The sequence below is a fragment of the Nylanderia fulva genome, unplaced genomic scaffold (genome assembly GCF_048542155.1).
Source record: "Nylanderia fulva isolate GAGA-0341 unplaced genomic scaffold, ASM4854215v1 Scaffold14, whole genome shotgun sequence".
NCBI classification, from domain to species: domain Eukaryota; kingdom Metazoa; phylum Arthropoda; class Insecta; order Hymenoptera; family Formicidae; genus Nylanderia; species Nylanderia fulva.
In genome coordinates this window covers 5,179,863-5,196,296 of record NW_028189622.1, presented here as the reverse complement: position 1 = coordinate 5,196,296, position 16,434 = coordinate 5,179,863, and the positions used below count along the sequence as shown (strand labels likewise).

General features: G+C 37.4%; 2 protein-coding genes across 6 annotated transcripts in view; both read left to right on the top strand.

Moving 5' to 3' along the window:
- The window catches only part of cmpy (crimpy), a 261,260-nt gene that overhangs the window by 230,463 nt on the left and 14,363 nt on the right, over positions 1–16,434 (top strand). The gene's annotated exons all lie outside the window — the stretch shown is intronic.
- Positions 13,180–15,271, top strand: LOC146724296 (uncharacterized). Its single transcript, XM_085480233.1, has 2 exons — positions 13,180–14,596; positions 14,700–15,271. Exons 1-2 carry the CDS (start codon positions 13,525–13,527, stop codon positions 15,248–15,250), a joined length of 1,623 nt encoding a protein of 540 aa, XP_085336359.1. The 5' UTR covers positions 13,180–13,524; the 3' UTR covers positions 15,251–15,271.

The following is a 16,434-nucleotide window of genomic DNA, read 5'->3' as shown; positions in this document are numbered from 1 at the left end:
TTCCCAAGAGCGCCGCGCGCTAAGAAGAGCCTTTTCAGTCGCCGGCGACTGAAGTGCTGGTGGAATTCTAAGGTATTAAAGGTGCACTTTGAAGAATTTTCCCGAACGATTCTGATAAATGGTACAAATCTGTCACTATCGATGAAATGACGAAGTGTCGTCGTTTCCTCTGGTCGTTCCGCCAATCTCTAGTGTGGATCTTTGCGCTTCCGCGATCGATCCACGCTCGCAAGCACGAAATGGAGAGCTTTGTTTTAGCGGGCACGGTTAAATTTTTCAGCGAAGAAACACTTGGGAGCGAGGAATTTGCAGCGAGCGAATTTTTCCGTAAGAGGTGCTGCAATATGTGTGTGTATATGTATATGTGTACGTGCAGGCAATTTGATTACGAAAGTTCACGGTAGTTTGCAAATGGAATTTTTTTCGCGCCTTTGAAATTTCTTGGATGCCATTCTGCGCTTCTGTGTATTTATCGCGAACAAAAACGAATCCGTATTGCCAAGAATTTTCACCATAATGATAATGACGTTTTCAAATATTTCAGATAAACAATCCCGCGAGAGGGAATAATTGAACCGGAATATATTAATCTCGCAAAATCACGTAATTATGTATATGCAGTATCGTCGACACGGCTTTATTTTGCCAAGGGATCGCTCAAAGAGCGTTCTATCTAAGCGAGTGCTCCAACTAATCTAGACGAGGAGCTTCTTGCTTATTTCTCCGCGCAAATGAAAATTAAACCCGTCTTTTCTAAAGTCCGAACGTAACGAACGCCGGGACTCCGGGACGACGAAAAACCGGAGGGAAATTTCACGCGCGAAACTAGTTTTGTCAAACGAGATACGCGCAGCGATAATCAGTGACGCTTTGAAAAGGCCCTTGGTAGTCTGAAAAACCGATTTTCATCGACTAACGTGCGAAGGATAAGGGAATTCCAGATTCCAGGCGTGGTCGCATCTTCGAAATACCTCTCTCTCGCAATTTCTTTACACTCGAAGAGCTGTTTTCTTCCACTTTCTCTCTCTCTCTCTCTCGTTCTGTTGAAATTCTTAAGTAACGAAACTCGCGGAAGCAACTTCTTGCTCGGGGATGAATACGTTGCCGAGGATGCAAGAAGTGGGTGAAAATCCGCTCGCCCTTTTTCCCCTCATAACCCGCTGAATTCGCTTTCGCCATTCCGAAAAAGAAAACGAAAGGGACGACTTGGCATGTGTGCAGCTAAGAAGTTTGTTGTCGCACAAGGGAGCCGCTGCTTCTCTTCCGGATCGGCGGATAGAGAGTAGGTGGAGATGGCAGTAGTTATTGAATCCTCTTCTCTCACGTGTTGCCGCATAATGTAATCGAACCAGTATATGCGGGAGAGATAGAAAGCGTTCGCCATCTCTGATAAAGGCAGATTCCTTTCCGAAATCGCGGGGAATCGATTTCCGTTAACCGTGCGCGGCACATATTAAATGCAATTCTGCGAAATATTGCAAACACTTTGCGAAAATAAACGCACCACTTCGGTGACAGCAGGTTTTTGCGATTATATTTTAATAGATTTTTCCTTTTTTCATTATATTAGACGAGAGATCTGTTTGAATCATAATAATTTTGTACGTCAATATTTTAACGTATGTTATTTTATATACTTCTATAAATGTTTTTCTATATTATGTGATACATGATATTATAAATAGAATTAATTATAGATTATTTTAAAAATATAATTCGCCATAAGAGATTCAAGATAGAAATTTATAATTTATTACATATACATTTATATATGTGCATGTATATTTTTTAATTCTTTAAATATTATATCTGACGATATAAAAATTTATAAGTGAAACTCCATTCCAAATTTTATTACGAATTTATAGTACTTTTAAAACAAGTAATGTTTTACGAATTAAATTTGCCGCAATTGTTTGAGAAATAAATGAAGAGATAAAATAAAAATGAAAATGAAAAAACGTATATCAATAATTAATCTCTCTTCTATCGAGTCTGAATTAATTCTGTTAACCTTCCAAAATATGTCACTGTCGATTATTATACAATTATACTCGATCGAAATACCGCAGAGATTAATTTAACTTGTGTAATCGGTCACGAAACCTCGCTCGCGGTAAAAGTTAAAGCGCACGATAGAGGGAAGAACACGCAAATAGCCGATCGAAAAAGGGAGGTTCATTGTATCGTTAATGCGTGTCCCATTATATGCAGATCCGACGGGGTTCCGTGATGCGATTTTAAAATTCGCACGCGAAACTTTTTGATCGCGCATCCCGACAAAACTTTCATTTCCCGGTCGAAGAGGGAGATTTCTCGGCGAGCAAATCCGCGGATCAAGAGCCATCGAGCAGATTCTCTCTTACCTAGAAGCCTTTGCCTATCGTCGAGTCATGTTTGGTTGGAAATTTTACAGCGAAACGCATCGCGGTTCAGAAAATTGCGAAACTTTGACGCGCCGTAAAATCCACTCCGATTAACAATTCCGTGACACAAATTCTCGCCCTTCCGACGCGACGTCGAGTATTAAGATTCGCGAATGTAATTAACAGCTTTCGCTCGACTGCCAGAAGTGACATGCGAGAAACGACAGCTCTTTCTCGTCGGGATAATAGAAAGAGAGGAGAACGTCGCCCGTGACCTACTTGAGCGAATCTGCAACGAATGCATATAACACGTGAATTTATGAATAAATATGACATGTCACATAGTGACAGTAAATGCGCCGCGTGCTTTTATTGTGCTTGCAATTTCGTGTACACTACGATGATTATTAGATATGTGTGCGGTTTGTACGACACTTCCATGTACTAATGTAAAGAGAGCTTTCGAAGCAGAGCAGCCAACTATGATGTAATATCCGCAGAGGATGAATCAGAATTATATTCATCGCGTGTATATACATGACATGATATAGTTGTAGGAAACACATTGCGGATCTGTTTAGCGAGTAAATGAGAGGTCCGTAATTGGCGGCGCTTTAGTGTGTAGTGTATACGAAGGTCGCGCCTTACTTTTACACGTGCTCTACCATCCTTCATACTACTATGTATCCACTACGCGTCAGTATCGCGGCAGAATGTTGTTTAAACGGTCTATGCCACATCAACGCTGCTATGAATAATGTCGGTGATACGTGAGAGACGAGCGTGAAACACTAAGCCGCACTTGAACTCGCTGCAATACATCTGGGAGCTGGTCCACATTCAGCTTCAAGCATTTACCTAGCATGTCGGCGCAACACGCGCGCTATTAATTTTCCAGGAATTAGTTAATTAAGTTAATCTTTTTTCTCCCTTTCTTCTCTCTCTCTCTCTCTCTCTCTCTCTCTCTCTTTCGTGTTTCTTATTGCGACCAGAGAAATTACGTTTGCTAGGAATTAAAAAAAATTCGTTCAAAAAATAAATTTGTGAAAAAATGTAGAAATATATTTTTAATATTGAAATGCGTATATATTGTAAAATGGAAGAAGGTAAAGTTATACTTTAGAATCATGAAATATGAAATGGAGTTATATTTATAGCATGTTACGACGAGAATGATACTCATACATACGCTAGTGGTTTTGCTGAGAATTACAACGTAACGCGTTCACCACGTTAATTTATCATACCCTATTTCATATTGTGACATGATCTCCTCTCACACGCAAATAAAGTGTGCGACTCTCGACGTAATATCGTCGAAATTATGCAAGCCGCAGTAATACGTTCATCAGCGTTCATCCCGTCATGCGCGCTGCGTACATCACAGGTGGGGTCAGTCGGTGGAAAATCGAATGAAATCGGAGTCATTAGGTTCATTTCACGCGTATATCCAATTCCAATTAGGCTAATGATTTCCCAGCATATTTCCCGCTCCCTACTCTCATCGTTTTTTACGGCGATATTTACGCGCGTATCCTCGATGATGCAGATGCAGCACTTCATTATACCGGATTCAATTTCCCGAAAGTTTTGTCGGATTTTCAATGCACGCCGGGCGCTTGAATGCGCCTGATGATAGGCGTCTCGTTGTAAATTAACGCCACCAGTGCTTTTTAAGCTTCACGCTTTTAACGAAAACGAATCGAATTATTGATGTTACCGTCCGGGAAACGTTGTTTCCGATATTTACGCATCACCGACTTTCGCATTTATTTTATATTCGAATTACTCGGACAGAATAAGCTTCCGGACAATCGGACGGTTTCCTTCGATTAGAAAGGATGTCGATGTTTAGCTTTATTGAAATTACCATGCACTCTTCTGGAAAATCAGTAATTTCACGAATTATATTAAAAAACTCACAAACAAATCTCGGTTTAATAATTCAGACTCTCTCTCTTGTATGACTCGTCATTAAAAAAAATTAACTTTGCTATTAAAAGTGAAATAAAAAGTATTCAAAAGCTATTTGGTTTTTAATATTTTTATCATTAATTTTTCGAAAAAGAATGAAGTAATTTTAATTTTAATAAAATGTTTATTTCTATTTTATTATCTATTTCGTTGTGATGTAAATTGGTGTAAAACAAATTTTATTTTTTTCCATCATGAATGGTGCATCAAATCGCAGTCCTTGCCACGTGTGTGGTGTATTCTTTCACTTGCGTCTCTATTCGATAATGATATGCACGGCTGCTTACGTCCTGTCAAGCGGCAGGCGCATCTTTTCGCTTCATCACTGCGTGAAACGCTTTCACGTAATTGTGAGGACGCGCCCTCGACGTTAACGCGTCTATATATTCGCTTCTCGTCCCTTCATTTTCTCCTCTCGCTAACGAGAAAGCTCCGCGTATACCGTCCGTTTTCCGCGCCGCTTATTGAAATGTAGATGCGGGCCCCGTCGCGATGCTGCAAAACAGGGAGAGAGAGAAAATCTTGCTTCACAGTAGAGGAACGCGACGGGTTTGCTGCAGGCGACCGCGCTCTCGCGTATATAATGTGACTCGAGCGCACGTCCGTTCCGTATGACTGGCAAGTGCATAGCGGAGCAGCGGCCGAGATGCAATCCAGAGGTGCAGACAAAAGGGCGGAAAGAATTAATGACGGCACCGGCGCGGCATGCGTCCCATTTCTCGATCCCCGCGTTTCGCTCTCGTCGCGCTTTTCGCGTGACTTTCTCTTTTCGTTCGTACGGAATACGTATTACTCGTAAATGAGTTACTGAGCGCGCCGACACGACGTTAACGCGATGCCGACGCGGAATGGAGATTAATCAGTCTCGCGCCATCCAGTTACATCCATTCGAGATTTTTCTCGCGCTCAATCTTCGTCGAACGCGAAAAAACACTGCGTCTGTATATACGCGCGAAATAATGGTATATAATAACATTATTGTGTTAATTTAATGAGAGCTTCGAATTTTACGCGAGAATGTGTTGAATATAAAAACATCTAAAACTCTTACTTAACGTTTTTTGTATCCTGCTGTAATTATCGATTTATCAATATTTCGTTCATTTTTTTCCTATACACATTTGTGTTATCTGTTTGTCGGGCATATTGTAGTTTCTTTTCACGCCTGTTTGTTCGATACCGTGTCGGAGAAAATCTCTGGGAGCTTTTACGTTGACAAATGAATTACGATAAATGAGTTAGCGGAGTCCCGGCGACTTCGAGCAAAAGGAAAACGCGGTTCTCGAAAAAACGATGTGGAAAAAAGTACATTGAAGTGACAAAATAAAATTAAGCAGCATTTTACATAGTCAACTTACAACTTCTAAATTTTTTTCCATCTCTAATTATCTGGTAATGAAAATTATTTAGATTAAATTAGATTTGTCGACTGATTTTCGTGTTATTGCGAGTTGTTCTTTATTTTATCGTCTAATCTAAATATCAAATACCAACCACAGAATACAATAATGCAAAATATTGATGAATATTACATAACATGATTTTAATATTATAAATAAAAAAAAAAGTCGCATAACAAAGAATATTAATAAATGTACATATTTAGGAGGAAACTTAGTGAGAGGAAAATAATTTGTTACAATATATGTTATAGCAACACGTATTTGCATTTGCTAATTGCAAAGAGAATCGCGTGAAAAACCAAGCAAGCCAGATTCCAAATACAGCGATCCGAGCATCGTCTATTGATACACTTCGTGTAGGAATAATAGATTAATTAAATAGCCGTATATATACTCTGTGCGGTCGATTAATTTACCGTTAATCCCACCTGACGGACTTCATTGAAATGGCGTCGCGATCGATAGGTTCTAGGTATTTTCTGTCTATTTGAACAACCGAAGGAGAAGGAGTTGGTACCGAGCTTAATCGAGATGCTTTCTCATCAATCTCACATTGCGCGAGAACTGCTGCTTTCTTTTCTCTCGGTTTTGCAGGCTCATGCCTCATTTATCGCACAGACTCGACCAAGTGACGGCAAATTGCTTTTACTGCGAATTTCCCAATCTCGAATGGAGGAGAGAATATTTAATTATGTTTAATAAATATCTTTACGAAAAAAATGTTTCTTTAAAAAAATTTTTATATTTTTTCTGTTGAGATTTACGTTGTTTGTATATAAAAAAATTAATTAAGTGAAATTGTTATACAATATTTCACTTTATATAATCTTTCGAATAAAATAAACGTTTAAATGTGTAAAAAGAAAGTAAAAAGATAAGTTTAATTAAATCGAGTCTTGCGTCCTCTCTCTATCCTTCTCTACTTCTCTCTTGAATCTACATTATGGCTCTCGCAAACATATCGGATCAGGCGTTTCCCCGTCGTTCTCCAATTTACTGTATAATGTAGTCGGTCGGTAATTACCTTGCGTTAATACCCTTTTCCAAGAAACTTCAAACTACACGTACCTCCATAACAACAATTCCAGCCTCTTCTCGATGATAGAAGAGGCTGATTGGATGAGAATAAATTCAAAGAGAATTTCTTACATCTGCTCGCTTTTCCACGCGCTTTTTGCTCGCGTTTTTCGCGAAAGAAAATCGTCAAACCTGTCGATTTTTCTCGTCCTCGATGCTTAGCAAGAATAAGAGATTCGGCCGCAATACAAAGGGATACTCTCCGCTCTCGAGTAAGCGTTCGAAGATGAGATTGCGATTGTTTGAATACGCGATTAAAATGGGAACTCGGCTTCCTCTAAATCGCTGGATTACAAAGCGCTGGAAAAACGCGCTGCGGATTTAAATAACGTCGCGTCGTTCTTAACGAGCTCTCCGTGTCTTTCCCTGTGGAGAATCGTTCGCGAACTCGTACTGGAAAACCTGTGAGAGAGAGGAACCGTCCACTGTAAATCGCGACTTTAGACTTTCGCGGCGGTGTTTTTTTAATTCGGGGTTGAAGGGTTGAAGCGCGCGCTATTCTTCCTACTTTTCGTGTCGACGAGCCCCGAGAGATGTTAAAACGGGATACGTGAGGTTACGAGATGAAGGTGGATGATGCTCGCTCTTTCATAAACACGGTGGAAACTTTTGACGTTTATATTTAGTAGCGCATTTCCTTTTCAAGTCTTTCCCAGCTTCGCTGATGTTTTTCGTGTTGTATATACGCGTACTTGTTTTTTCAAAATAGATTCCATCCGGATTCTATGCGAAGTTTATAATTTAATAACACAATTATGAATTTGTGAATTATATGCCGGTAGAAATATTTTTTTTATAAGAATAAAATGACGTATTATTTGCAGAACGCATAGAAAGCACTTGTTGCTCTCGGTATTGATTTACAAAGTGAACAGTGTTTCCAATGTATTTTCTAGTTGAAATCTATCGAGAAGAGCGCGACGGATGATGAATTTGAGTATAAATATCATGGGTCGAAATGTTCTCTCTCGACTGCGATTATTATTATCTTTCGCATTATATCGAATATATTACTCGAGCAATTATGAAAGTTATTAATGATCGGTCAACTTATAAGTAATTGCAAACACAATTGTGAGAGAAGGGAGAAAATTCCGCTTCTCAAAAAGTTGGCGTTGTTATTTAACGTTATTAGAAGCGAATCTATAATCAATGAATATGTTTTTACTTTTGCAAAACAAGAGATTATAATTTTCGCTACAATATTTTCAACCTCTCCGACGCAATTTTTAATTAATCAAGATTAATTCTACGAATCTAACGTTTTTGCGTATCGGGAAATTTCAAAGAAACTTAAGAACAAGGTTACTTTTAATTAGCTAAGTAGGACCCGATTCGCTCTCTTTTTAATATAACAAAATAAAGCTGTTTCATTAGTAAATTGTATAAGACTACAAAGAGTATATGATGATTCTCAAAGTTTTCATCATATAAATGTATGTGTATATATATTCAAGATTAATCTCTCTTCCAAAACTTGGCTTTTAATTTACGATCTTAATTAATTACACATGTACATGAAAATTGCTTTCATTAAAAAAAAAATACGCCACGTTCTTCCGCAAATAACGTTAGAGCCGATTACTGGACGACGTCGGCGAATAGAGATTACTCGACGACGACGAATAGAGATTCATTATGTCGGGAAATGCGATCAGAGTGTGCACGAGAAACCGAGAGGAGGATATCTAGATGTGGCGAAGTACGCGTGACGGATTGTATATTGCGCTTTCCTCCCGGCATTTATACACGGGGTGTACTGCCTTCGACTGCCCTAGTCCCGTGTTTGTTGTTCGCCTGTGCGTGCGCGTGTATACTGTGTTTGTTAATCTCTTCTGTGCCAACATCCACCACCCGCAACATCCCAACCCATCTGATTCCGCAGCTGTACGACGACGACGACGACGAGAGATCCATCTCGTGTCATCGCGTCTGCGGAAGATCCGGCTTGTGTGTCATTCGAAAACAATAATCGAGCCTCTGCCCCGATTGGAGGCCTGAATCGATTGATAACTTCGGCGGATAACGATCGCGCAAGTCTGGCTGACGTCAGACTTGCGCGGCACGCAAGGTCAATGTGCAGTTAACCCGTTGCAGAGAGCAGAAACGGGATTCGAAGTGGATGATGTAGGCTAACGAATTTATACCTTTTAAATGTCAGAGGTGGTCGCGCGCAGTCGAAGAAAGAGAATGTAGAGATGTAATCTCGAATGTGTCTCGTTCGATGTATTTGGACGTTTATGTGTATCTTGTAAAAATCGCGAGTTTTTATATCCGAAAATGTTTTAGATGCGTAAAATATTTTTTTAACAAAAATTACGTAGAAATGTTCAACGGAAAATTTCACAACATTAAATGTGAGAGGAATATAAAAACGGCTAATAGCTGCAACGGTTAATTTATCGTGAAATATAATTAATCCATCGTGAATCATAAATGATATGATTATCTACGGATTAATTCTGTAATTGAGAATATAATTTATCGTACAATAGATTTCGCGAGACGAACTGACGCGAGATTTTGCGGTCGCCGAATCTTGGTAGCCCTTTGAATAATAATCCGACATCCAAGATAACCACTTCAAAGCATTCTCGAGCGTATCTCGGACATTTAGGTTGTGCATTCCCCTATTCAAGATTGCAGTAACTACTTTGCGTCATCAAATTTCTGGCTCGTTCACCTGCACACTTAGTCGACCTCACATCATCATTTACTCTGTACAAAGTACAAGTGTTGTCAAAGACCTCTGTGTTTTGCTGTTCAGTCAGTTGTACAGAATTTCACTAAAAATGGATTAATAAATGTTACAAAAATTCCGAGAGAATAATAAAAGATTAAGTAATCTAAAAATTTATGTATGGGATAATTCTTTAAAATGATGTGCTAGAATAATATTTTATCGCATTTAAAATTAAATATATTGTTAGAATTTTTAAATTGATTTTAAAAGAGATTTAATTTACAATAAGTTGATTCGATATATCACGAATATTAACAATTTTAAACATAATCCATATTAAGTTTATCTCAAAATTGTTAATCTTGTGGCATCGATATTTATATTTAACAAATTGAAAATAATAATTTCTTTTCTCGTTCTTTATTATAGAACCGTGTTAATTCCCTAATATAACGCATCTTAATCATTCGACAGTGAGATTTGTTTGCGGCAAACGGAAAATAACATCTTCAAGTTGCATTTGCGAGAGGTCGACAAAGGTGTAGAAACTTTTAATTTCGCTAATGTGCGCGCGTGTATACGTGTGTACGTGTATACCGTGGCCGTTTGCTTTGACGTCATCGGCGAAGGACGAGGGTTACTAGCAAGGCAAAGGGTGCTCCGTCACGCCGGAGGTAAATTAGTAGCTCGAGTGTGCATCTTGGCGGAGCCCGGGCTCGACGTTAACGCGTTAACACCGTGACTGGTTGCGGCAGATTCTGCAGCAAGCTGCTGCGGTAGTCGTCGCCGTTGTCGACCGTTGCCAGCAGCAGCAGCAACAGCAGGAGCAAGGAGACTCGACGAGAGGACACAAAGAGGAAGGGTTCGCTCGGGATGCCGAGCGCAAATGCCGTTCTTCAGCATCCCGCTCTTGGCTGCTGCCTCTCGTAGCTCGTGGCTCGAGTGCGATTCGCGTCGATTTGTTTTTGCGCCAACCACGACGAGTAAAGACTACGATATACGGGAGGTGGAAAATTCAGGAGACGCGATAAAGAAATATATTCCGATGATGATCGCGAGAGAGCTTTTTTCTCTCTCTTTATTGCATCGTGTTTATTCTGAATTTTTTTTTAGCCGTTCAATGTGTGTCGATCAGTTTCGAATAAAAATTACAACCGCCCACCGAACAACAGGCCGTCGCGCAAAATATGAAAATACATTCACGCCGCGATTCTTGTGTCGCCGGGATAAGCCATGAATTATTAAACAGAAGCCATTCGAGTTTTTGCTCGACTAGTTTCCTCGTAGCGTCGTTCTCTTATATAAAAGCTCTCGGAGTGTCGATATTTCTGAAAACGGCGTCACGTCGACGGTCTAATGAGAACACGTGTCACGCTGTGACAGTGTCACGGCTGTCAGTGACACGTTTTGGTGTTACGCGGCGCGAATCAGTCTCAAGATTAATGCGACAATGATGTACGGCTCCACAATACAGAAGTTTTGCGAGTGACGGAACCGAGATGCGGAAAGAGAAAGGGAGAGAGAGAGAGAGAGAAAGGACCGCACCTCACTCGGAAATAAATTTTCATCGAGCCCCGGGTAGAGAACTTTTCCAATAATAACAGAAATATAAATTACGAGGATGAGAGGAGGGTAGGGAAAACGCGGGCGAGCGCGATAACGAAGCGAGAAAGAGGAAATATATCGAGGCGCGTAACGAGAAACGAGAATACGATTGGATGAAACAAACAAAATGAACGAGATACAGCCGCGGTTGCTCCGGTCTGGATGCGCCGAATCGGTGCAACAATTAGTATTGCACCAGCAGTGCAGCATCGGGTGATGTATATGTATGTGTGTGTATATGTGAGAAAGAGGAGAGAGAGGGGAATAAATAGAACCAACATCTGAATGTGCCGAATATGCCAGCCCAGGAAAGCTTGTCGGGCGACGTATTTGCCGCCCCGGCATGAATGAAACGCGCGAAGAGTGTTGACAATAAGAACAAATGGTTTCGTATACACATGGAAGATATTACATTAGTCGGCCTTCTCCTGACCCGGACCCTCTCGGCTGTTAAGTCCTGCATACCGAATGAACTTGTTGTTGGCGGCCGCGGTGATTTTCCCGAATCTAGAGAGAGCCTGCAAACGAGACTGGCATTGTTCCACAATCGACAATGCGATTGTTTTATGGCGAATGCTATCTCTTCTTGTTCACGAATTATTGTAGCGCGCGATACCGCGATATTTAATATGCGCTGCATAAAAATCTGTGCAATTATTTCTCCAATTTGTACTCGCGTGTGCGTTATCGATTATGCTAATTTTTATCTCGCCTGAAAATTATTATACGGAATATAAAATCGTTACAATAAAACTCGTTCTCTGCGCGTTTTTTTTGTCTCCACAATCAAATTGATCAAAGAGATATAGATATTCTGTATGCAATTTTCATACTCGCGATTCTTTTCTTCTTTTTCTAGTAATACGCTCGATAATTTATGATGATATATATCCAATCAAAAATATGCTTCTCTCCATGAAGAGATTGCACAGTACGCGCGATTATTAAATACTATAAAAATGAACCTTCGTTAGACATTTATCACTATACTGCAATCGAAACTTCTTTCGCAAAAGGACATCTCTGCAATTCGCGGACACATCGCGCGCGACTTTATTTTTCGCCGGAAATTACCTACTTTCATCTCCCGATTCTCCTCCGTCGTTTCACGAGGCACATATGTACATCGTATATACATCGCTGAAATAAATCAGCTGATGACGATCGTATCGCAGCGCGAGTGGCGTGAATGGATACTTGACTTTGTTTTTTTTCCCCGAAATTATGGAGACCCGAGATGACTAATCTTCGCCATTTCCCTCTCTTTCTCTTCTTTTCTGGTCTTATCTTCAAAACCCTTGAAGTTAATTTCGCCCGGATACTTTCCAGTCTATCCGACCCGGACATCTTTACGGCGCGATTCGCATCGATTTACGCGTACCTGCCCAAAGACGAGGCTGCCTAAAGTACGAGAAGGTACTTACAAGGGACATGTCACAACTGTCCGGAACCGATTTGATTCTCCTTGAAATATGTTGTTAAATACACAAATCTAAAAGACACGTATTTTTTTATACGTGCGCAATTTGAGTTTTAAGGGGTGAAACACCCCTTTAAAGAATAACGGTATTTTTCTTTAGGATCAAATATCTGCTAAACTATAAGAGATATAAAGAAAAAACGTACAACAAATTTTAATGGCTTGAAGAGTACTTTAAAGTTATATGAACAAAAATTTTTTTTTTTTTTTTTTTTTTTTAAAAACCCTCACCACCTAATTTTTTTTTCAAAATTAAAAATTTTGTTTTACCTAATTTAAAGCTTATTTTTTTCCAAATTCAACCATGTGTAATAAAGTTATGTTACGAAATATCATTTTCGAAAATTAATTATAAACGCTCCCGTATATACGCTCATCCGTGCTATGTGCGTAAGTAATTACCGTCGAACAATAAAATATATAAAAAATGTTTTTGTATAATTCTTATTTATGTTTTCTATGTATTTATAACTGCGTATTGTGTATATTTAGATTTAAAAAAAAATTTTTAAATATAATTAATAAGAATTTTTTAAATATACCCCCTGCTTTCTTATTATTTCTTTAATATTTAATTTCTTCTATAAAAATTAAAAACAATTATATTTTATAATAAAATTATTTTTTAATTGAATCTTGCGAATACCAATGTCGCAATATTTGGCATAAACAAATTTTATATCTTACGTTAAATGAATCATAAGATAAGATTATGTGTACGTGTTCCAGATAAGTTATAATTTTTACAATAAAATCTTTAATACGTTAAAATAAATAATAAAATAAGATTATGTGATGACGTATTTCTGATAAGTTAATATAAATTGTTCATGTAGCAGCATAATTCTCACAGTCGGTGTAGTCTTTTCGTTGTAATAATATCTGTGTAAACTGTTCTTTTATTGCAATAGAAAGCAAAATATAACATCTTTGAATATGATTATCAATCCGCTTAACGTTGTTAGACTTTTATTGGTGTCAATAAATTCAATATATTTAACAGAAACGCCAGTAACTGAAGCAGAAGTGGAATTAAAGGAAAACATTAAAAAAATATTACTGGATAGCGTTTTTCATTATAATGGGGTGGAAGTAACGGAAGAAATATATCTCGATTATGAAGAACCTTATAAATTACATAGTTTTGAAATAATTGAAGATGACGAAGAAGCATGGCATGAAGATAGTTTAAATTCTCATCCTCATTGTTCAAATGATGATACAAATTTTGATAGTTCTTATAAAAGACGAGCTGTTGAGTATTGGCGATTTCGGGACACTGATGAAAACAGTAATGACAGAAAAAGGAATCGTCCTCTAAGAGTAGTACAAAATAAATTTAGAAGAGTTTCATCTGAACGTCAGTTAAGGCGATGGGAAGAACAAATACAATCAGGTGGAAGTCGTACAGAAAAATTATCTTACATCTCCAAATTTACACATGATAAATTTACTGCAGCTGTCGAATCAGGATTCATGGTTCATGATATTGATTTAAAAAGATGGGCTTTACAAGCTCAAGAAGAAATAGGAAATTTAAATCCTATATTTAAAGCATCTCACAGTTGGATAGCAAGATTTAAGAAGTCTCACCGAATTGTTTCAAGAAAAGTTACGAAGTTTGTCACTAGAAGAACATTAGAAGATTCTGCTGATTTGCAAAAATCAGCTGATGATTTTCTGGAAACAGTAAAACCTCTTATTGAACAGTTTGGATCTGAAAATATTTACAATTCAGATCAAAGTGGTTTCCAATTGGAACTTCACTCTGGAAGATCATTGTCTAACCAGGGAGAAAAGAAAGTAGAACGTGTCGTGCAATCCATATCATCAACAACCCATTCATATACGATACAACCAATAATATCCTGTAATGGCAATTTGTTGTCCCCTTTATTTATTGTATTAAAAGAAGCTAATGGTAAATTTGGACCAAGAGTACAAGAAAATTTATTTAAAGCAGAAAATGTTATTGTAAAAGCATCGAAATCTGGTAAAATGACATCAGGTATTTTCCTTTTATAATTACTTTTTTTAACAACCTTATTTTATTTAACAATTTAATAAGAGTCATAAAAAAACTATTAAATTAACATTTATATTTTGTACAGATCATTTTAAAATGTGGTTAGAAGAAGCTTATTTCGCAAACATTGGTCCTAATAGCGTTCTTCTTATCGATTCATGGACTGGACATTGCCCCAATATGATTTCGGATTTAACACCTCCTGGAACACATATTACTACTATGATAATACCGAAAGGAACTACAGGGAAAATACAACCATTAGATGTTTATGGATTCAGAATTTGGAAAAATTTTGCTAAAAGATTTTCAGATGCGGTTTTACTGTTGGAAAGTAATATAAACTTACATGAACGAAATAATATAATAAAATTGCAATCTTTGATACATAATCAATTGTCATCCCCACGATATCAAAACTTATTTAAATATTCGTGGTTTAAAAGTGGTTATACGAATGAAAGACCAGACGAATTCGAAAATCCAGTACACTTTAGTTTAGACGAAACTTTAACAAAATGTGATATCGAAGGTTGCAATAATATAGCTGTAGTAAGATGTTCTTGGTGCAAGAAGTCATTATGTTTGAAACATTTTTTTGTCGAATATCATTATTGTAATGTGTATAATGAGTGAATAATATAAAATGCAAATACATTTTTAAAAAAATCTAAATATACACAATACACAGTTATAAATACATAGAAAACATAAATAAGAATTATACAAAAACATTTTTTATATATTTTATTGTTCGACGGTAATTACTTACGCACATAGCACGGATGAGCGTATATACGGGAGCGTTTATAATTAATTTTCGAAAATGATATTTCGTAACATAACTTTATTACACATGGTTGAATTTGGAAAAAAATAAGCTTTAAATTAGGTAAAACAAAATTTTTAATTTTGAAAAAAAAAATTAGGTGGTGAGGGTTTTTAAAAAAAAAAAAAAAAAAAAAAAATTTTTGTTCATATAACTTTAAAGTACTCTTCAAGCCATTAAAATTTGTTGTACGTTTTTTCTTTATATCTCTTATAGTTTAGCAGATATTTGATCCTAAAGAAAAATACCGTTATTCTTTAAAGGGGTGTTTCACCCCTTAAAACTCAAATTGCGCACGTATAAAAAAATACGTGTCTTTTAGATTTGTGTATTTAACAACATATTTCAAGGAGAATCAAATCGGTTCCGGACAGTTGTGACATGTCCCTTGTTAGATAAGAACGCGCCGATCGATCCCGCGGGCAAGGATACCCGAAAAAAATTGGGGAGTTGTGGAGAAAAGTAAAAACGGAGGGAAAACGGCGTACAATATTATCGCACGAATCGACCCTTTCAAATCGCTCTTGAACAACGGGTTCATTCTTATGAACGCTCGAAATTTTGTCTGTTTTCCGAGTTTACGAGTTGGGGGTGTCGATTCAGAAATAAACCACGAATCTCTATTAAGCCTTCAGGGGGACTTTTTAAGTGAACTGAATATTATATATCTTGATCCACTCATTTTATGATTAATATGATTTAAGTCTTTTCGGGTTATAAGAGCAACAAAAAATTGTGAAAAAATCTGGAGAGTTGAAAAGATTTAAGATGAATTTTAATATTGAATAAAAATTTTAAAACAAAATTAACAGTATACATAAAGTAATAGATCCAACTATATATCATTATTATTTTTTTTTCTACGCGAAAATTCAAATTTACACTCTTCGCTGTTTAAGTTTACATTAACTTCATCTATATGCTAGAAATTTTTCCACAACGAAAGCTGATTATAATATCTCTGTAATAATCTTTGACCTCATTTTAGTCC